This window comes from Nomascus leucogenys, chromosome 11 (genome assembly GCF_006542625.1).
Source record: "Nomascus leucogenys isolate Asia chromosome 11, Asia_NLE_v1, whole genome shotgun sequence".
NCBI classification, from domain to species: domain Eukaryota; kingdom Metazoa; phylum Chordata; class Mammalia; order Primates; family Hylobatidae; genus Nomascus; species Nomascus leucogenys.
Genome location: NC_044391.1, coordinates 55098406 through 55120538, shown reverse-complemented (window position 1 = coordinate 55120538; position 22133 = coordinate 55098406). Strand labels below are relative to the sequence as shown.

General features: G+C 49.1%; 1 protein-coding gene and 1 non-coding gene across 9 annotated transcripts in view; one reads left to right on the top strand and one right to left on the bottom strand.

Moving 5' to 3' along the window:
* SMARCC2 (SWI/SNF related, matrix associated, actin dependent regulator of chromatin subfamily c member 2) overlaps window positions 1-20497 on the bottom strand; it is a 28334-nt gene extending 7837 nt beyond the window's left edge. For 2 of the 8 annotated variants that reach the window (XM_030822446.1, XM_030822452.1), the window contains exons 1-23: window positions 20274-20497; window positions 18134-18253; window positions 16813-16898; window positions 15674-15755; window positions 15488-15580; window positions 14823-14892; window positions 14510-14579; window positions 12630-12705; window positions 12330-12461; window positions 12108-12223; window positions 11603-11727; window positions 9343-9402; window positions 9156-9193; window positions 8750-8880; window positions 8368-8439; window positions 4645-4758; window positions 3690-3843; window positions 2929-3021; window positions 2577-2696; window positions 2420-2482; window positions 1676-1934; window positions 1268-1429; window positions 147-211 (exon numbers count right to left, since the gene is read on the bottom strand). In XM_030822446.1, the coding sequence (XP_030678306.1) occupies window positions 147-211; window positions 1268-1429; window positions 1676-1934; window positions 2420-2482; window positions 2577-2696; window positions 2929-3021; window positions 3690-3843; window positions 4645-4758; window positions 8368-8439; window positions 8750-8880; window positions 9156-9193; window positions 9343-9402; window positions 11603-11727; window positions 12108-12223; window positions 12330-12461; window positions 12630-12705; window positions 14510-14579; window positions 14823-14892; window positions 15488-15580; window positions 15674-15755; window positions 16813-16898; window positions 18134-18253; window positions 20274-20384 (2412 nt within the window). In that variant the 5' untranslated portion in view covers window positions 20385-20497. The remainder of the gene's footprint in view (window positions 1-146; window positions 212-1267; window positions 1430-1675; window positions 1935-2419; window positions 2483-2576; window positions 2697-2928; window positions 3022-3689; window positions 3844-4644; window positions 4759-8367; window positions 8440-8749; window positions 8881-9155; window positions 9194-9342; window positions 9403-11602; window positions 11728-12107; window positions 12224-12329; window positions 12462-12629; window positions 12706-14509; window positions 14580-14822; window positions 14893-15487; window positions 15581-15673; window positions 15756-16812; window positions 16899-18133; window positions 18254-20273) is intronic. The other 6 variants (XM_030822447.1, XM_030822451.1, XM_030822453.1 and 3 more) reach the window with 4 other exon arrangements.
* A 783-nt stretch (window positions 20498-21280) lies between these two features.
* TRNAS-CGA lies at window positions 21281-21362 on the top strand. The gene has a single exon. It is a non-coding gene; the product is annotated as a tRNA-Ser (tRNA).
* Window positions 21363-22133: the final 771 nt, after the last annotated feature.

The window sequence follows — 22133 nt, the reverse complement described above, 5'->3', positions numbered from 1 at the left end:
TATTCCTCTTACTTTGGAGGTGATCTGATTCTAGGAGACAACCCCATCCAAAACCAGCCCTTGCCCACCTAAGCTGAACAAGGCCAACTCCCCCATCACCACAGTGCTGCACGCAGCCCCTGCAGCTCCCAGAAATCCCTCTATACCTTGGGCTCCTTCTTCTCATCTGTGGCCTGGCCTTCCACCCGAGCCTCGTCATTCCCGCTCTCCTCTGGGCCCATAAGAAAAGAAAGGAAAACAGGAAATGTCTAATACACAGTCGTCTAACACTTTTCTTTTTTTTAGAGACAGGGTCTTGCTGTGTTGCCCAGGTTGGTCTCAAACTCCTGGGCCCATGCAATCCTCCCACCTCAGCCTCCTGAGCACCTTGGACTATGGGTGTGAGCCATTGCACCCAGCTTCTCCATAACACCTGTTTTTTTTTTTTTTTTTTCTTTTGCGACAGGGTCTCACTCTGTCGCCCAGGCTGGAATGCAGTAACACAATCATGGCTCACTGCAGCCTTGACTTCCCAGGCTCAAGTGATTCTCTCACCTCAGCCTCCTGTGTACCTGGGGCTACAGGCACATGCCACCATGCCTGGCTTTTTTGGTATTTTTTGTAGAGATGGGATTTTGCCATGTTGCCTAGACTGGTCTCAAATGATCTGCCCACCTCAGCCTCCCAAAGTACTGGGATTACAGGCATGAGCCACTGCGCCCAGCCTTCACAAGACTTTTCTTTTTTTTTTTCTTTTTTTTTTTTTGAGACGAAGTCTTGCTCTGTTGCCCAGGCTGGAGTGCAGTGGCTTGATCTTGGCTCACTGCAACCTCTGGCACCCGGGTTTAAGCGATTCTCCTGCCTCAGCCTCTGAAGTAGCTGGGATTACAGGCGCATGCCACCACGCCCAGCTGATTTTTGTATATTTAGTAGAGACGGGGTTTCAGCATCTTGGCCAGGCTGGTCTTGAACTCCTGACCTCAGGTGATCCATCTGCCTCGGCCTCCCAAAATGCTGAGATTACAGGCGTGAGCCACCGTGCCCGGCCTTCACAAGACTTTTCTAACAGCCCCTTCTACAAGCAAAGATTTTTCTACCCAAAATCTTCATGACAGAACCAGTAGGGCTCCAGAGCCCCTGAGGTAAACTCATGGAGAAAATAAAAACCCTACCAATTTTCTCATTCATGTTGTGCTCTAATGCCAACTTGAGGCAGAAATGGCACAGGAGGCCAGGTGGCTCTGGATCTTGTGAAAGGCAAGACATCTGGGAACCTGCCTAGCCTTACCAATCCGCTCAGGCTCATCAGAGGTGGTTCCTGCAATGCCACTGCTTTCCAGACCGAAGGCAGGGTCCGCCTTGCCTGTTACTTTGGCTGCTTCTTCCACTTTTCGAACATGGGCCTCCACCAAGGCCGTGGGTACCTCTTCCTTCATTTTGGAGAACTCCTCTGCAAGACCCAGAAAGGATGAGGCTGGGGGAGGCACAGGGGAACAGTTCTGGCAGTCCCTGCAAAAGCTTACTCACAAGCCCATGTCTTCATCTAAGCTAGTATGGAGCCTAGACAGGTGCCCGAGCTGAGGCCCGCACAGACAAGGCCAACAGGGCAGCCAAACTTGAGAGGATTCACAGTCTGAGTAACTAGCCCTTCAAAAGCAAACTAAGAAGGCCAGGTGGAACCGCCCACCCCCATTACCTAGGGCTGACTTTGCAGCAGCAGAGGCGACTCGGGGATCGACGACAGAGGCCAGGAAGGCAACAGTGCTCATAACAGGGTTGCCCGACTGACTGAAGGGGATGGGTTGGTAGGCCAGGGGGCCTAGGGAGGCTTCTGAGTCCTCCAGGTATGGGTCTTCAATGGGAAGACGAAGAAAATGCAAGATGCACTCGTCCTGTGTGCGGCTTCCCACATGCTCGGACACTTTGTTCCAGTCATCTTTGTACATTTCCAGTGCCTGGTGGTAGTGGTGGAGACATAACTCCGCTTACTTAGCCACTTTTCTCGAAGGCTGACTCCCCCCATCCTACTAAGGGCAGCTGGTTTCAAAGTTCTCTATGTTCCGGTATTTGTGTACTCTGCTAGGTCCAAGGGGGATCTTGAAGTAGCACTAAGAAAGGATATGAAGTTAATGAAATGGCCCAAATCCCCAGCCTGGAGCTGGTCCTGGAGCTCACTGGAGCCTTGACCTCCTAGGCTCAAGCAATCTTCCCACTTAGCCTCCTGAGTAGCTGGGACCACAGGTGTGTGACACCACACCTGGCTAATTTTTAAAATTTTTCGTAGAGACGGAGTCTCACTATGTTGCCCAGGCTCATCTCGAACTCCTGGACTCAAGTGATCCTCCTGCCTTGGCCTCCCAAAGTGCTGAGATTACAGGCGTGAGCCTCTACACGGAGCCCACTTCTGTTTTCAGAGAAAAACTCTCTTTGCCCCAATTACCTCCAGGAGAAGCAGGGTTTCCTGTTCTGTCCACTCACGAGTGGCACTGGCTGCAGCTTTGCTCTGCAGGGGAAACACAGGCAGGTCAGAAGAGAGGAGCCTGTGACCTCTGAGGAGCGAACATTCTCTACCCCTAAAGTTGGCCCGCACCTCCTACCTTGGAGGGAACATTCTTTTTTGTGTACATGTCTGTGCGAAGCCCAAAGTTTTGCATGTCTGTTGGTTTCTCTTTGCCTTTGTCAGGAAAGTTGAGCATTTGCTGGGAAGCAGAGGTCTGCTATTTGTGGAGGGAAAGAAAGAGGTGAGTACAAGTGACCACTGGGAGCCAGGGGCTGACAGAGAGAAAAAACAGACAGAAGGAGCTTCTTTCCCAAAGCCAGGGATACCCCTGGATGGGACTTCCTCCCTTACTGCTGTAGTTCCTCTGCTCTCATGTCTCTTCTTCCCGGGCAGGGGCCCCCCAATAAAGGGGAAAATGAGCAGCCCAGCAGGGTCTGCACCCCACCTACCAGCTCTGGCTTGCCCTTAGCCGTCTCTGGCACCAGGTCATCCAGCTCTTTGCCCTTTCGCCCAGCCTTGGTATCAGCATCAACCTGGCGGCCCTGGGGGACAGAGCTTGGCGTCATGGAGGCTGGGCAGGAAATGACCAGGCCAAGGCCCTGGAGGCCTCAAGACCAAATGCTGGGCGGCCCGCAAGCTCTGGGGGCACTCATGCCACTGTTCCATGTTCCCTTCATGATTAATAAGACATGTCGTTGGCATGATATCCATACATATTCACATTATCTTTACAAGTTCTCTTAGGAGCTGGACAATTAGGTTCTAATCCTAGATTTGGTACTCTGTGACCTTGGGCAAGCCACATAACCTTCTTCCTAATTTTTGTAACGGATGAAGTGGAAATGGAAAAAAAAATGAAGATGATAATTATGAGGCAAAAATGAAAAAATGTGGCAAAGATGACAAAGCTTAAAAATTCCATGCAAGTTAATTTTAAGCCATTTTTCTCTATCTACTGACTCCCCTACATTAGCCTGTCTGCTCCTTGAGTAAAAGGATAATCTCTTCTCCCTCAGCAATTACAGCCTTAGGTACAAAGGCTGAGAGAGGATGCTAAACATGGGGCTGATTCCTGTGACCCTTTGTATCCCATGGAAAAGGAAGAAGCCTCAAAACACTCCTGAACCATTACCCTAAAAACCAGAAAAAGAAAAGTTCAAAGAAGCCCAATCTTCCCAACCCGCCCTGTCCCCATAGCACCTCACCCTACCTGAGGTGTCTTGGGCTGCAGAGGCACCAGCCCTGATGGTGTGTCAGCCAAGACATGGAAGTGAGAGGTAGGCGGAGGCCCCATTGGGGTTGGTCGACTCTCAGCATCCACCTGGTAGTTAATAAGACCCCACTGTTCTAGGAAGGCATGGACCCTGTGTGGAGAGAGGCAGAGACAGGGTCACACAGATAGCCAGAAAGGTGCACGAGGAAGAGGAAAAGTGGGGGGTAGAAGGGGCATAAACCCCCTCCCCACCCAACCCCGGCCTTTTCCTCTGTTCATTATACTCCTTAGGAAATCTCACCTACTCCAGTTGTTCATTTACCACCTAAATGCCAGTGACACCCAAGTCTACATCTCCAGCCTGGGCCAATCACTATATCCACCTACCTACTGAGCATTTCTTCCTGAATAGCTAGTAAAACCGAACCAGTTTCTTTCTTTTTTTCCCTAAGAGAGACTGAAGTGCAGTGGTGTGATTGCCGCTCACTGCAGCCTCCACCTCCAGGGCTCAGGTGATCCTTACACCCCAGCCTCCTGAGTCACTAAGACCACAGGCATGAACCACCACGCCTAGCTAATTTTTTTGCATTTTCTGTAGAGATGGGGTTTCGCCATTTTGTCCAGGCTGGTCTCGAACTTCTGGGCTCTAGCGATCCTCCCACCTTGGTCTCCCAAAATGTTTGGATTATAGGCATGAGCCACCACACCTGGCCTGAACCAGTATGTTTCAATTACAGATGTGCTCCTTCTTTGTCCTATATTCTACACTTCAGAGAATGCCATTGCTAATCCCTCAAGTCATTCATTCCCCAAACCTGTACTTCACCTTTCTTTAGAGGTGTTTTTTTCTGCCTGCTCCTCTATGTTCCTTGCTGGCATCTCTACTGTTGCCAAAACACATCCATAGGCAGGCATCCTCATGTACCCCCTTCCCCTCAGCCAAAAGACCCACCTCATGATGGCACAGACATCACCCGCTAGGTTTCGGCGGCAGGCAGTAGAGGTAAGATACTCTTGGGGGTTCAATCGGTAAGTGTCAATCATGAAGTTTCGATAGGCCAGGTAGCTTAGAAGAAAGAGAGAAACAAGAAGAAGAAAAATAAATGTTTGTCAAAGGGCTAAAGGAAAAAATGGTAAGAGAGCTAATGACTTCTCCTGCATGATAAACATGGAAAAAAGTAGATTATTTGACTCAACATGCTGAGTGCCTGCTATGTGCTAGATGAAAGAGTTTCAAATATGTCTGTCTTTTCCTTGATGGGGTTTTCTTTAAATGAATTATCTCCTTGGCTATACTTATGGATATTTCATACAAATTTTTTTTTTTTTTTTTTGAGATGGAGTTTCCCTCTTGTTGCCCAGGCTGGAATGCAATGGCACGATCTTGACTCACAGCAACTTCCGCCTCCTGGGTCCAAGCGATTCTCCTGCCTCAGCCTCCTCAGTAGCTGAGATTACAGGCATGTGCTACCACGGCCGGCTAATTTTGTATTTTTAGTAGAGACAGGGTTTCTCCATGTTGGTCAGGCTGGTCTCAAACTCCTGACCTCAGGTGAGCCTCCTGCTTCAGCCTCCCAAAGTGCTGGGATTACAGGCATGAGCCACTGCACCTGGCCATTTTATACAATTTTTAAACAAGGAATTAGAAGTTAAGAAAAAGTACTCATTTCCAAACTCAGATGTTAAAAGGAAGTCCTTATTCATGCATATAGCTAGTCAGCATACCATGGTAAAAAACATATGTTTTGAAGTTGAAAAGATCTAAGTTCAAATCCCAGTTCTACCATGAGTACCTTGGCAATTTACTTCGAATTTTTAAACCTCAGTTTCCTCATCTGTAAAATGGAAGTCTGTTGAGAGGTCTATAAAGTACTAGTACAGTGCCTGGTGCATTGTAGGGGCTCAAAAAAATGGCAGCTATCATGTGGTACAGTGTAAAGTTTCAGATCATGGGCCAGATTAAAGGATTCAGATCCTGGTTTTACTTACTAGCTCTGTGACTTTATGCAGGTGACTTGGCTCCTCTATACCCTATCTGTCAACTGAAGATGATATCTACCTCTAAGGTTGATGTAAAGATTAAATTACTCAATGTATGTTGGACATTTAGGATAGTGCCTGGGAGATACTAAGCTCTCAACAGATGTAGGCAATTATCATGATTTACTACTTTTTTTTTTTTTTCTGAGATGGAGTTTCACTCTTGTTGCCCAGGCTGGAGTACAATGATGCGATCTTGGCTCACTGCAACCTCCACCTCCTGGGCTCAAGTGATTCTCCTGCCTCAGCCTCCCAAGTAGTTGGGATTACAGGTACGTGCCTCCACACCCAGCTAATTTTTGTATTTTTAGTAGAGACGGGGTTTCACCATGTTGGCCAGGCTGGTCTCGAACTCCTGACCTCGTCATCTGCCCGCCTGGGCCTCCCAAAGTGCTGGAATTACAGGCGTGAGCCACCATGCCTGGCCCATCATTTACTATTTTATACCAAGAGTTCAGTTCCTACTCCAACCCCGCCTGCATGTCATGTTGAATTAATTTCACCTGATCACAACTTTCTTTTCATACATACTGCTTTCTCCAGGAAGACAAGGAAGAGAGAACCATAGCAAGCTATCAGGAAAAAACATGGAGGGACCCCCAGAGAGGGGAAGCTGTGGAATAGCTGGGAAGAAAACTTGTTCAGTTCTCAGTCTCACCTACCTCATCAATGTGGTTATCTTGAAGTATTCCTAACCAAAGAAGATTGCCACCATGTCTTTTCCAAAGCCAAGCAGGTTTGGCCTGAGGCAAAATCTTTTTTTTTTTTTTTTTTTTTTAAGACAGAGTCTTGCTCTGTCGCCCAGGCTGGAGTGCAGTGGCGCGATCTTGGATCATTGCAAGCTCTGTCTCCCAGGTTCACGCCATTCTCCTGCCTCGGCCTCCCGAGTAGCTGGAACTACAGGCACCTGCCACCACGCCCAGCTAATTTTTTTTTTTTTTTTTTTTTTTTGAGACGGAGTCCCACTCTGTCGCTCCGGCTGGAGTGCGGTGGCGTGATCTCGGCTCACTGCAACCTCTGCCTCTCGGGTTCAAGTGATTCTCCTGCCTCAGCCTCCAGACCAGCTGGGACTACAGATGCATGCCACCACGCCCAGCTAATTTTTTTTGTTTTTGTTTTTTTGCTTTTTTTTGAGATGGAGTTTCACTCTTGTTGTCCAGGCTGGAGTGCAATGGTGCAATCTCGGCTCACCGCAACCTCTGCCTCCCGGGTTCAAGCAATTCTCCTGCCTCAGCCTCCCTAGTAGTTGGGATTACAGGCATGTGCCACCACGCCCAGCTAGTTTTGTATTTTTAGTAGAGACGGGGTTTCTCCATGTTGGTCAGGCTGATCTCAATTGAACCCCTGATCTCAGGTGATCCGCCTGCCTCGGCCTCCTGAATTGCTGGGATTACAGGCATGAGCCACCACGCCTGGTCTTTTTTGGTGTTTTTAGTAGAGACAGGGTTTCACCATGTTAGCCAGCATGGTCTCATCTCCTGACCTTGTGATCCGCCCGCCTCGGCCTCCCAAAGTGCTGGGATTACAGGCGTGAGCCACCATGCCCAGCCTTGTTCATTAATTTTTTTAGATATGGGGTCTTGCTGTGTCAGCCAGGCTGGAGAGCAGTGGCGTGATCATGGCTCACTGCAGCCTCAAACTCCTGGGCTCAAGCAATCCTCCCATTTCAGCTTCCCAAGTAGCTGGGACCACAGGTATGCCCCACCATGCCCAGCTAATTTTTTTTCACTTCTTTAGAGATGGGAGTCTCGCTATGTTGCTCACGCTATTCTTGAACTCCTGGCCTCAAGGAATCCTTCTATCTCAGTGTCCCAAGTAGCTGAGATGATTTACAGTCGTGAGCCACCATGGCTCCTACACTTCTTTTCCAGAGAGCCCTCTCCATCCCTTAATTTATATAAACTGGTCTTCTGTTAGTTCCTTCTCTTGTTTTTCTATCAAAACCTACTCTCAGGAACCACCCTGGTAATAGTAATTTAATTTACACTTTAATCAAAGCTTTTGTGCTAGGAATATCTGCAGTATAGACAATATCAGTAATACGGATTTAAAGGCTCTATATCCTGTTAAAAAGAATTTGAGGCGGCTGGGCGCGGTGGCTCACGCTTGTAATACCAGCACTTTGGGAGGCCGAGGCGGGCGGATCACGAGGTCAGGAGATCGAGACCACGGTGAAACCCCGTCTCTACTAAAAATACAAAAAAATTAGCCGGGCATGGTGGCGGGTGCCTGTAGTCCCAGCTACTCGGAGAGGCTGAGGCAGGAGAATGGTGTGAACCCGGGAGGCGGAGCTTGCAGTGAGCCGAGATTGCGCCACTGCACTCCAGCCTGGGTGACAGAGCGAGACTCCATCTCAAAAAAAAAAAAAAAAAAAAGAATTTGAGGCACTGGAGTAGGTACTTGTTATGTACAGAACATGTTTAAGATCACCCTTGGGCGAATCCTAAAGAACATGTGTCTACATGCTAGGCCAGGGCTGCCTAAAGGCAGATATTGTGCCTTTGTAAGCCTAGCATAGTGCCTGGCTCATGGAAGGAGCTCAAGAAATGTTTGCTAAACTGAATGTTACTGAATCAGGAAGGGTGAATGGGGGGACAGGAGGGAGAAGGAGAATCATGAGATGAGATTTCCTTACATCTCTGGAGTCTTGGACTTGTTCTTGCCGTTGAAGAACTCGGGGAGAGCCCTCCGCTCAATGGCATGAACGCTGCAAGAAAAGCCAGAGTGGTTTCAGAAGAAGGCACTGGTGAAGGGATGGGGGCCCTAAAGGGAGGAAAAGCCTAGAAGGCAAAGAAGGAAAAGAGCTCGAAATTGCTGGAGTTCGAAGCTTGGGGAGAACATCCCACGGGCTGTAAGACTCAAAAGGACACCAGGAGCCCCCCTAAAACTAAAGTATACTCTGGTCTATCTGGGTGAGGAAAAAATAACTTATTTGGAGGCGGCAGGGAGAAGAACAGCCTGTTGACCCCTGGAGGCAGGGAAATAAGGACTCAGTGAGAAGTTGGGGACAACCATACCTATTGTAGTCAAACCAGGCAGCGTAGCTGGGAATGATGATGTGGTGGGTCTGTTCAGTTACGTTGTCCTCATGCAGGTCTGGATTCTTGGTCTGCTCTCCCTTGTTCCCCGTACTGTTCTCATCCTCATCCTATGAGTATGGAGGCTGCTGGACACTCAGCATTCCTGTTTCCTCCCTAGCAACCCTCTGCTTCTCCCACACCCCAGGAATGTGGACACTAAAGACGGGTGATGGGACTGAGCAGTCATGGGCCCCAGGACTCTGAAAGGGTCAGAGTTTTGAACAAAGCTAGAATTAGTCTACGGTGGGTAAAGTCTGGGCAGTGAAAAGTTTGGGCAGAATGAACTTTATAATCACAAATCAGAATCACATAGAGAGGTAGGGCCTCTCTAAACTGGCTCCACCTTGCCCGTCGTCTCCATGCTTTCATCTTCTTGTTCATCTGAAAGAGAAAGACCAAGATGTAAGGCTGGAGCCTCTTGAGGGGCAAGAAAGCCCTACCAAAAGCCCATCAGGCTAGCGAAAAGAGGGCAGCTGAGCCCTCCCCTTCCCTTGGCTCTGACTGCCTTGCCCAAGAGGCTCCTGTCTTACCCAGGTCAGTCATGGTGCCGCCTTTGACTGGGGCCGACTCTGAGTCTTTCTTTGTGTTGACTGCAAAAACAGAGAGTCATTTCATCAGACAGATTTTGCCTAATTCAAGCCTTCAATTTAATAGTTCCAGAAATCCTACTTTCTCCAAAAATTGTCTCCATGTGATTGCAAAATATAGTAATTCTCTCCAGTCACAATTATTCTAGGGCTTCAAACTTCTTGCTACTTTCCCCACTTCTCCAACCAAAAATGAATTTAACTTATTTCTCTATGTACATTCATAAATGATTCTTGTCTTTGACAGGCCTTTATCTCCATCTATGTATCTGTAAGCTTTTAATGGTCTGATACTGAATCTGACCAAATCACTCTGTGGAGGAATGGTTAAGTGTTAAACATTTTTGAAAGCAGAGGATACTTTCCTCAACTGAATTCATATGCATATGCTCAGGAGCAAACATAGAGAGGAGAGCTGATTGATGAGGAGGTAGAAGCTAGAACTCTTCTTGGTGGCACCCCTAATCCTACCCCTGAAATAAACTTCTGGAATACCTGGGGTGAGTCTATAGAATACAGACTGTAAACCAGTATTGGTGGAGCAATGTCTCCAAAGTGGGGTTCTAACATAGGACGCAAAAGATGATCTACTGCAACTCAGGTAGAGAATACAGAACTTCTCTTCATGTTTTGTTTTGTTTTGTTTTTTTGAGATGGAGTCTCGCTCTGTTGCCCAGGCTGGAGTGCAGTGGCGTGATCTCAGCTCACTGCAACCTCCGCCTCCCAGGTTCAAGTGATTCTCCTGCCTCAGCCTCCCGAGTAGCTAGGATTATAGGCGCCCACCACCACGCCTGGCTAATTTTTGTATTTTTAGTAAAGACGGGGTTTCACCGTGTTAGCCAGGATGGTCTTGATCTCTTGACCTCGTGATCCGCCTGCCTCGGCCTCCCAAAGTGCTGGGATTACAGGCGTAAGCCACCGTGCCCGGATTCTTCATGTTTGTTTTTATCATTCTTTACATTTTTCAATTTTTTAGATATGTTTGTGTTTTAAAACGTTCCCACAGTAGTGGCTTAACAGTACATGTACACAATTAACGCATATATACATATTTCTTTTTTTCTTTTTTTTTTTTTTTTTGAGACGGAGTCTCGCTCTGCCGCCCAGGCTGGAGTGCAGTGACGCGATCTCGGCTCACTGCAAGCTCCGCCTCCCGGGTTCACGCCATTCTCCTGCCTCAGCCTCCCGAGTAGCTGGGACTACGGGCACCCGCCATCGCGCCCGGCTAATTTTTTGTATTTTTAGTAGAGACGGGGTTTCACCGTGGTCTCGATCTCCTGACCTCTTGATCTGCCCGCCTCGGCCTCCCAAAGTGCTGGGATTATAGGCGTGAGCCACCACGCCCGGCTGTTGTTTTTTTTTTGAGACGGAGTCTCTCTCTGTCACCCAGGCTGGAATGCAGTGGCGTGATCTCAGCTGACTGCAAGCTCCGCCTCCCAGGTTCACACCGTTCTCCTGCCTCAGCCTCCTGAGTAGCTGGGACTACAGGCGCCCGCCACCACGCCCAGCTAATTTTTTGTATTTTTGGTAGAGACGGGGTTTCACCATGTTAGCCAGGATGGTCTTGATCTCCTGACCTCGTGATCAGCCCACCTCGGCCTCCCAAAGTGCTGGGATTACAGGCATGAGCCACCGTGCCCGGCCTTTTTTTTTTGAGATGGAGTTTGGTTCTTGTTGCCCAGGCTGGAGTGCAGTGGCGCAATCTCGGCTCCATGCAACCTCTACCTTCCGGGTTCAAGCAATTCTCCTGCCTCGGTCTCCCGATTAGCTGGGATTACAGGTGCCCACCACCATGCCCAACTAATTTTTGTATTTTTAGTAGAGATGGGGTTTCACCATGTTGGCCAGGCTGGTCTCGAATTCCTGACCTCAGGTGATCTGCCCGCCTCGGCCTCCCAAAATGCTGAGATTACAGTCATAAGCCACCGTACCTGGCCATGCTCAAATACATTTTACTGTCAGAACACATAATCAAAGAGTTTGGAGACAACTACTATCAGGCACAAAGCAGAGTCCACAACTCAGATATGAATATAAAGTTAGAGGATTTTCCAGGGTAATGACTATAATAACCAGCTAAATTTAGGGAAAAGACCCTGTAGACTGGGAGGTGGACCTGAGAAATCAGCTCACTCAGGGTTTGGCAAAGGAGAGTCAAGACAGGGAGTGGGGGTGGATCCCAGGAACTCAGCCTGGCCTGTACCTGTTTTGGGAAGTGTCACCTCTTCTACATTGGGGACTGGTGAGGGCTCGTCCATGTCCTTTGTCAGGTCTTCTTGCTCCTCTTCTCTGTGGCCACGCTTTGACTTAGTGTAAGGTGTTGAGGGACTGGGAAGGAAAGAGAGTGAAAGAGAACCCAGTCATCCTTGGACAAGGAGTCCCTGGAAGTTGAAGTTCAAGGGAAGGGAAGTGACAGAGAATTCCAAGGGTAGAGCTGAGTACAAACAGAAACCAGTAATCACAGAGTAATGGGAAGTGGCAAAGGCTTTTCATTTGATAAAGCTCTCTTTAAATTTACTAGTGGGGCCAGAACCAGAACTAACAACTGAGCAGCTAAAGATCTCCTCATCTTCCCTCTCAGGACACCTGCAGCATTATGGCACACCCAGGTCAGGGCCAGGTGGTTATAGGAAGGGATTTGTCTTTCCTTCCTTCCACATGATGTGGAGAGAATGGTGAACACAGGGGCAGGCTAGGGGCTGGCACACCCTTTCTTAGCATTTTTCTTCTTCGCTTCTGGGGTTGGTGAAGGAGAGGGGGAGCGCTTCCTCTTCTTATAGTTTCCCCCCTTCTTGTCCCGTCGATCTGAATCTGGGCTGTTCACCTATAGGATGGAGAATCAGGACAAATGTCAGCCTACAATCCCCACTGAAGATTTGTTCTGAGACTTACGCTAAGGGCGCCAGGAAAAAAAGAACAGGATTTGTCACCTCATCTGTCAGTGTCTTGGCTGAAATCTTCTTTCGGCGGGAGACAGGGTTTTTGTCATCATTTACTTCGTAGTCTTCCTCATTCATCCATTCATTGAAGGTGTCGGTGTCCAGGATCCACTTTGCATGAACCTAAAGTACAAAGGCAGATCATGCTGCAGAAAAGCCTGGAAGCCACAGCTCTGTCTGGGGACCCTTAACAGAAAAAGCCCAAGGGCACACAAGCCTCTGTTTCACTTCCAAAGGGTAGACTGGCCCTGGCATTCTTTTTGGGGAAGAGGGGATACAAGAAAAGCTCACCTTCCTAGGTTTCTCAGGAGTTGGAGCATCTTCCACAGATGCTTCAATTTCACTTGCTGGGATCCATGTGTCATAACTGCCATGGGAAATTAAGCATACAGTAGAATCAATGGGATAGAATTGTGGAAAAGTAAAGTGCAGATCTTTTACCCTTTCCATTTACAGAAAATATTGGGTTCTTGGCTTATTTTTTTGGTATTCTATTCATTATAAAGTAGTAAAAGCACATTATGAAACATTTCAAAAATGGAGAATAAAAAGAATCACCCTTACGTAACTACTCTTGACACTTGTATATATGTTTTTCCTCCACAGTAATTATTTTTATTTATTTATTTATTTCTGATACGGAGTCTTGCTCTCACTCTGTCGCCCAGGTTGGAGTGCAGTGGCACAATCTTGGCTCACTGCAACCTCCGCCTCCCAGGTTCAAGCGATTCTCCTGCTTCAGCCTCCCGAGTAGCTGGGATTACAGGTGCCTGCCATTGCGCCTGGCTAATTTTTATATTTTTAGTAGAGACGGGGTTTCACCATTTTGGCCAGGCTGGTCTCAAACTCCTGACCTCGTGATCCACCCACCTTGGCCTCTCACAGTGCTGGGATTACAGGCGTGAGACACTGCGTCCAGCCGGGGTTTTTGTTTTTGTTAAGACAGGGTCTCACTTTGCTGCCTAGGCTGGTCTTGAACTTCCAGCCTTTAGTGATCCTCCTGCCTTGGCTTCCCAAAGTGCTAGGATTACAGGAATGAGCTACTGTGCCTGGTCCACAATTTTGTTTTTACATAATCATAACCATACTAGATGATGTTTTTACATAATCATAACCATACTAGATGATATTTTATACGCTTTTTTTTTTGAGACAGGGTCTTGCTCTATTGCCCAGGTTGAAGTGCAGTGGTGCAATCATGGCACAATGCAGACTCAACCTCCTGGGCCCAAGCAATCCTCCCACCTCAGCCCCCCAAGTAGCTAGGACTACAGGTGCATGCCACCATGCCCAGCTAATTTCTGTATTTTTTTTTTGTAAAGACAGGGTTTCACTATGTTGCCTAGGCTGGTCTCAAACTCCTGGGCCCAAGCAATCTGCCCGCCTCAGCCTCCCCAGGTGCTGGGATTATAGGCATTAGCCACTGCACCCAGCCTACATGCTATTTTTTGTTTTGTTTTGTTTTGTTTTGTTTTGTTGAGACAGAGTCTCGCTCTGTTGCCCAGGCTAGAGTGCAGTGGTGTGATCTTGGCTCACTGCAACCTCTGCTGCCCCGGTTCAAGTGATTATCCTGCTTCTCAGCCTCCCAAGTAGCTAAAACTACAAGCGTGTGCTACCACGCCCTGCTAATTTTTTTTTTTTTTTTTTTTTGTATTTTTAGTAGAGACGGGGTTTCAGCATGTTGGCCAGGCTGGTCTCGAACTCCTAACCTCAGGTGATCCGCCTGCCTTGGCCTCCCAAAGTGCTGGGATTACAGGCGTGAGCCACCATGCCAGGCCTACATGCTACTTTTTGCAATTATTAATAATATTCACTTATAAATTATCCATGTTATATCACTTTAAAGACTGCATAATAGTCCACTGAGTAGATATAAAAATTTACTGAAACATTTTCCTACTGTTAGACATTTAGATTGTTTCTAACATTTACTTATCAAAAATTATGCTGGGATAATCAATTCACACATAAAGCCTCAATCCTTTTAGCCCAAGGCTTGTCCAGTAAGTCCAAACCTCCCCCAAGACAGAGGTTCACTTACTAGGTGAGAGGAAAACAAATTAAGTGATCTAAAAATAACTCTGAAAGAGTGGCCTCTTGCTCTGCTAGATGTTCTAGGGCTTCTGGGTCTGGCTCTTATACTTAAACCTGCCCCAGGAACCCATCCTCACCTGTCAGGATAGTAGCCCCAGTGCAGAAGAACCTGCTTATCCCTCTTCATGACTGGTCGTACCCATTCCTCTGGAGATAGAGGAAGAGAAGGGAGAGATATAAGCTAAAGGGGGACACAAAAAAATACTGTATAAAAGCCCTAACTAATGCACTCTCCTGTTGTAGCAGGGGACTTGGTAATAGGAAAGTAAGGTGGTAGGAGGATTCAAGATTGAAAGAAGAGGAGGAGCCCAGGTACTGAATGGTGATCTTAGTCCTCTGCCTTCTAGTCCAAACCATCCACTCAAGTGGCCAGGAAAACCCAGCTCTCACCTTCTTCTAGATTCCCCGGGACAGGATACACAACATGGGAGGCATTGTTCTTATCCTCAGTGACTGTTCCCTGGATGGTACAAGGAGAAGCAGGTAAATTATGGTCCCCTCTGAATTACTCAAGGTTTAGCCATAGAACTGCCTTCCTAACCATATTTTGCTTATAATAGTATTAAAGTTAGTTTGCATTCTCTAAGCACACACCAGCTAAGTGGCAGAGGGAAACAGCTGGGATTGTGCTAATAATGGAGAAAAGTCAAAGAATTAAAAATTGCTACAAATAATCTTCTGAACAGATAATCTACACATGGGAAATTTAAAGTCAACTGTACATCCTTATCAATGACATCTGTTCATTATTATAAAGTTCCAAAGAGCAGGGATTTCATTTATCTGAGATCAAGCAATCTCTAGCTCAGTAGAAGTGGATATTATTTTTCCCCAGGCCAACAGAGTCTCTAGAACAGTAATGCAAACCTGTCAGGACTGAAAAATGGGAGAAGCAGACAGAAAAAGACAGACTCAAGGCTTTAACTCAAGTCTTTTTCCAAGTAGAGCCACCTCTGAAGCAGAAAACATGGTAATTCAGGGCTGCTGCTTGGTATAGAAAACACTGGGAAAATAGTCATGGAGTTTCTGAAACCTCTCCTCATCAGACCATTTACCTGGTGTCTCTTGATAATGTCTTTTAATTTCCCTAGTAGTTTGGGCTCAATTTCTGGGCACAGAAAAATGTTAGGTCGAGACAGGCAATTATTCTGTGGAGAGAAGACATAGAATGAGATTATAGGAAAGGGGTGTTTTAGATTCTCACTGAGGGAAGGGAGATAAATAGGGGATATGCCTATTACCTGCACCAAGGACTTCTCAATGGTCATAAACATTTCCACATTGCGGTCCATGCGTGATGGATTCTGGAAATCGTAACGCCGCCTTGTGAAGAGGCAATAATCTAGTGAGTGGTATATATAGCTCAGGTCTGCAGATGAGGTGAGGGCACGTGACTTTGTTTGTTTGTTTGTTTTTTGAGATGGAGTCTTGCTCTGTCACCCAGGCTGGAGTGCAGTGGCACGATCCCGGCTCACTGCAACCTCTGCCTCCCAGGTTCAAACAATTCTCCTGTCTCAGCCTCCCCCGTAGCTGGGAGTATAGGCACACACCACCTTGTGTGGCTAATTTTTGTATTTTTAGTACAGACGAGGTTTCACCATATTGGTCAAGCTGGTCTCAAACTCCTGACCTCAGGTGATCCACCTGCCTCAGCCTTCCAAAGTGCTGGGATTACAGGCATGAGCCACCATACCCGGCCTTTTTTTTTTATTTTTTTTTTTTTTGAGAGGGAGTCTCGCTCTGTTGCCCAGACTGGAGTGCACTGGCGTGATCTTGGCCAGCTGCAACCTCCGCCTCCTGTGTGCAAGCCATTCTCCTGCCTCAGCCTCCCAAGTAGCTGAGATTACAGGTGCCTGCCACCACGCCTGGCTAATTTTTGTATTTTGGTAGAGATGGGGTTTCGCCAAGTTGGCCAGGCTGGTCTCAAACTCCTGACCTCAAATGATCCACCCACCTCGGCCTCCCAAAGTGCTGGGATTACAGGCGAGAGCCACTGCACCCAGCCATGACTTCTTAATATGGGAAATTAGGAGGCAAGCTTGCTCACAGCTATTGCCAAAAATCACCTGGGATCTGAGGTTCACTGATCTCAACTCCATGAATCGCTCTCTGTGCTTACTCCAAAGGGACAAAAAAAGGTTTGAGATGCCAACCTAAGAATCCCTTTTCCTCTACAAAACACACAGATACTCACACACTCACTCTTAGAGACTGTTTTGGCTCTGACTCCCAACCATTTTTCTGACCTAGTAAGTCAGGTCTACTGACCTAGCAAAATAAAGAGACTCGCAAGAATTTCTACCCCAGAAAGATCCCAGGGAATCAAAAAGGGGGATTTCCTCTAAACTAAATGTAAGAAGAATAGAGAGAATCATCTCACCATCCCTGGTCACTCTTGAATTTGTAGGCAGCTGCAAGGATGTGGCACAAGGAGCCTCCCGCTTTGAAATCTAGGAAACATTTGATCTACAAAATCAGGATACGGAAGAAGCATGTCAAGGTTCCATTGTAAATTCTCTCATCACTTAATAATCTAATAATCCTTTCACAAAATCCCATGCTGAACTGATCTCCCTCTTTTTTTTTTTTGAGACAGAGTCTTGCTCTGTCGCCCAGGCTGGAGTGCAGTGGCGCAATCTCGGCTCACTGCAAGCTCCGCCTCCTGGGTTCACGCCATTCTCCTGCCTCAGCCTCTCTGAGTAGCTGGGACTACAGGCGCCCGCCACCACGCCCGGCTAATTTTTTGTATTTTTAGTAGAGACGGGGTTTCACCGTGGTCTCGATCTCCTGACCTCATGATCCGCCCGCCTCGGCCTCCCAAAGTGCTGGGATTACAAGCGTGAGCCACCGCGCCCGGCCTTTTTTTTTTTCTTTTTTTTTTGAGACGGAGTTTCACTCTTGTTGCCCAGGCTGGAGTGCAATGGCGCGATCTTGGCTCACTGCAACCTCTGCCTCCCAGGTTCAAGCAATTCTCCTGTCTCAGCCTCCTGAGTAGCTGGCATTACAGGCATGAGCCACCACACCCAGCTAATTTTGTATTTTTAGTAGAGACGGGGTTTCTCCATGTTGGTCAGGCTGGTCTCCAACTCCAGACCTCAGGTGATCCACCCGCCTCGGCCTCCCAAAGTGCTGGGATTACAGGCGTGAGCCACCACGCCCCGTCTCAAAGCTGAAATTCTTTAACCCTTGTGCCATTGCATCATGTAGCCTGGAAGAGGGGAGTGAAAGAAACCAATATACAGAAAGCACCACCTTTGTGATAACACTTACTGGATTACCTCAGGTACCATTATAGAAACTCTACAAGGTAGGTTTACTAATTCCATCTAGGGATGAAGGAACCAAGACTCATGAATGTTGCCCAAGATCACAGAGCCATCCAGTGGCAAAGCCAGGATTTGAACACAAGCCCGCGCAAATCCAAATCTCAAGTCCCCTTTTAACCATGCCATGAGAGACTTGTGGACTGATCCCAGGTACTCTGAAATAATTTGTTGCACAAAATATTACTAAGACAAAAAGAATGGTAAACTGGAGACTAGGCCAAGCCAATAATGCCCTGACCAGGGATAGGGATGGTGGAAAATAACCCAAATTTCAAAAATTACAAAATTCACAAATCTTTTTTTTAAAATACAACTCTCCAGTTTGGAGGATTCACCACCACCACCCCCCACCCTCCCTGCTACTTCTGCACTCACCGGCAGTTTAGTGAGCGGTGCATTGCTGACATGTTTGCCAAAAACTTCTTCCTGAAATTGTAGCAACTGTACAACCAGACTAGACAGGGACTTGTTGGTGGGTGGTTCAGCTTGTATATACTAAGGAAAAAGAGAGAAAGGAAAGAAAAATAGATCTCAGACAAATTGTCCACTATCTCCTATATTTCTCCCCCAGGGGCTCTGGAAGCATCTGGAGCAAAGAAAATAGCGCCTTTCTCCCCATTGAGTCTCTATAAAGAAAATGGCAGAAGGGAGGCCCTGGACACCCCAACCAGGAAGCTGAAATTCTGCTGCCACCAGCCCAGGTGGCCAGTGTTGGGGGGAACAGGGAAGCTTACTACTCTTCCTCAGTTATACTCTGAAATTGGAGTTGCAGGACCCTCATCTTTAACCAACAGCACTGAGGGTTGTAAAATTCTGGAGGTTTATAGAGTTCAGGTCATGGAAGCAATACCTCTGGGGCTCTAAGAGAGACATTTCTTAGGGGAACTCTGTGTAAAGCCCTGATTCCCCCTATAATGTAGCCTAACAAGAAAAGGTACAAGGAAGTGAAGGAGGGCAAGCTGACTGAGAGAGTGAGCTTGTGCATTTTGCTTCTGAAGACTGGGTATAAATGTCTTCATAGGCCCTCCTAGACAGGAAGGGCCATCCACTACCCAGCCTGATGGAGAAGAGCAAGACAACATCTACCCTGTCCAAGGAAACTGTATCTAAGACAAGTAACTCTGGCCCTCCTTCAATGTTTCCACACTCTGCTACCTAGTAGCATCCTAGCCTTCCATTCTAATTTGAACCTGAGCCAGGAGACTTTCTTTTTACTTTTTGACCCGTTTTCTCCCCACTCATCACAAAGAGGACAGTGCCTCTCAGTGAGAGGTGAAAAGAGATAGATCTGTCAAGGGAAAGGTAAATGACAAAGAGCTAAGAGCATGGAAGCTGAACCAGGTCACAGTTGTCAATTCCCCCAAGGCCGGAGGCTAAGCCCCTAGCCTGATCTCCCTGCAAAAGGTCAAAGGTAGAAGCCTGGGAATAACAGCCTCTCACAGGCGTAGAGACATGCCATAGAAATAGCAGCTATTTGTCAGGATTCTGACACCCAGAGAGACCCCAAGGGCAGGGCCAGGCTCATAACCAGGATCAGTAGGAAGTTCTCCTAAGCCACTAAGCACACTTCTGAGGAGCTGCAAAGCCGGCAGGAAGAACTGGGGAGCTGAAAGAAAGCCATAAAGAGAACCCCTCTCTGAGGGTAGTGAGAAAAAGAGAGGCAGACCATTTCCAGAGAAAACCAGGCCTAGAGACAAAGACGACACCAGGAAGAGGTTTGGTAGGAAAGACAGGTAAGGATTCTTGAACCCTTTGTTCACCACCTTATGATCTTCATTTATGGGGTTTGGGGGTGAGGGGCTAGAGATAGAAAGCTCACCCTAACCTCTCGACCCCAAACCCAGGGTACTGCAAAGCTAGGTTGCAGGGTGACTTCATTGTAAAATCGAGGAAAGGTTTCGGAAGGGGCCGCTACCCAAGAACTCCTATACCCCGGCTCCCTGAGAGATTCTGTTGCCCCTTAGATGAAGGTGGGGGGGATGAGCGGCGGAGACAGGTGATCCCTGGGTGGGGACCTTTTTCAGGCTGATGAGCAGCCAACGGCTTGCTCTGTGACTGTTTACCCTCTTGCTTTCCATTCTCTCTCTCTGAACATACACAAAGCACCGGAGAGGCCTCAGCCCCGCTGGTACCTGGCTCCGTGGGGAGCTCTGGCGGGCACGCTCCGGGTTGCGGGGGAGCCCATTGGGCACCCGGTCCACACCCGGCCGGCCGCCTCTCCCAGAAAAGCCAGGAGGGCGATGGCTGAGGGGAAGGTGGGCTAATGGCACCAGGGCCCGCCGGGCAGTAGAGAAAAACAAGGGGCAGAGGGCGCAGCAGTGGGGGCGGGGGCTGGGCTCGGAGGCTGGGGGTGCGGGGAGAGGGAGGCTGGGGGAGGGGCGCGGGCGCGCGGGGGGCTGCTTGGGAGGCCGCGGGGGAGGGGCCGGGGCGCCTGGAGGGTGGGCAGGATCCCGGGGCTGCAGGGCCGCGGTCCCTTTGTCCCGCTCCCGGTCCCCGCGCGGCCCGGCCCGCGTACCTTCTTGTAGTTCTTGCCGAGCCACAGCCGCACGTTGTCGAACTGGGTCACGGTGTCCGCGGCCTCGTAGTACTTCACGTTGGGGCCGCCGTCCTTCTTCCGCACCGCCATCTTCTCCGGCTCGGGCCCCGCCGCCGCCCGCCCCACTCAGCTCAGCTCCCGCCTCCTCCGCCTCCTCCTCCGCCCGCCTCCCGCCGCCTCCCGCCGCCGCGGCCGCCGCCTCCCGCCGCCTGGGCCGGCCCCGGTCCGCGCTGCGCCCCCTGCCGGTAGGCCGGGCGCGGCGGCGGAGCTCCAGGCGCGGGCCGACCCTGGAGGCCTCCCCGGCAGCGGCGGCGGGAGCCTCCGGGGAGGAGGACGCTTCCTGGAGGGGGCGCCATTCTCCTGAGATCGCTCATACCAGACGCGAAGCCCTTTCCCTCTTTTTGCCTCAGCTCGGAAGTGTCACCTCGCTATCCCACCCCAGGCGGCCGCCAGTCGCTGGAGCAGCCCCAACCCGTAGACCCGAGTGGCCCTCACCTTGCGCATTCCTAACCCGACGGAGCCCCTCGTCCCCCAAAACCCCAAACCCCTTTCCCCAAGAAGTTCCTTCCATCCATTCACAGCAGCTCCCTATTTAAACTTTTCAGTCTCCCTCAACCCTCACGCCTTGTCCACCCAGCACCCCCCTCACTTGTTAACCCAAAAGTCCCCTAGTCGCCACCCTGGGGGCCCAGTGCCTTCCCTCAACTGCTTCCTCTGCAGGCCTCGCTGTCGCCTCCTAAGTAGGTGTGAGCTCCTACTCGAGACCCCAACTCTTCGCTAGGCAGGAGACCCTCCCTCCCTGGGTCAGCCGGTCCATCCGACTCTTTTTCTTTGGGTGGCGTAGTTAGGAGGTAAGGAACCGAGGGGTGGGGAGTCCTCAGGTGTGTGTGTATCGGGGCCGGTACCCTGCTTCCGGTTCCCGCACGCATTCCCGGATTGCAGTGCGGACCCCTTCTGTAAGCGCGCGGCAAAGTGCGGTTTTGGAAGTCACGGTGGCCGAGTGGTTAAGGCGTTGGACTCGAAATCCAATGGGGTTTCCCCGCACAGGTTCGAATCCTGTTCGTGACGGTTTTTCCTTTTTTCTTCTTATTAAAACGGAGTCTCGCTCTGTTGCTCAGGCTGGAGTGCAGTGGCGCGATCTCGGCTCACCGCAACCTCCGCTTCCCGGGTTCAAGCAATTCTCCTGCCTTAGCTTCCCGAGTAGCTGGGACCACAGGCATGCGCCCCCACACCTGGCTAATTTTTGTATTTTTAGTAGAGACGGGGGTTCACCATATTGGCCACGCTGGTCTCAAACTCCCGACCTCAGGTTATCTGCCCGCCTCGGCCTCCCAAAGTGCTGGGATTACAGGCGTGAGCACCGCGCGCAGCCTGACGGCGATTTTTTAACCCCTTTCACAACACATAAAGGTAACCCCAGTTCTCACACGTGTCTTTCGTGCACTTTCTCTCTCCAAAAGGGAAGCCGCCAAAAGGTCTTACCCCTGGATTTGGGAGGATGGGAGTGATCTTGGGAAGCTTAATTATGCACGACTGTATTGGCTGCTAGACTGTGAGGCATTTTCAGAATTTTGTAACTTCAGGCTTGCTAGGAGAGCTTTAGCACATGTCTCATTCTTTTCAGGGCATAGGGAAGGATTTGGCTGAAGGGTTGCATTTTGGGAATGTGAGTGGCTGTTTTGCAATATTAGTCAAACCTAGAGTTTCCTCTAAATTTCATGACCAGAAGTCACACCTTCTGGTCGGATTACACCGAAGACCCAGGAAACAGGATTCTCTCATCTGGATTTCCTTGAGGTGTACAGGGCTAGAAGGGAGTAGCCTATTGAAACACCATTG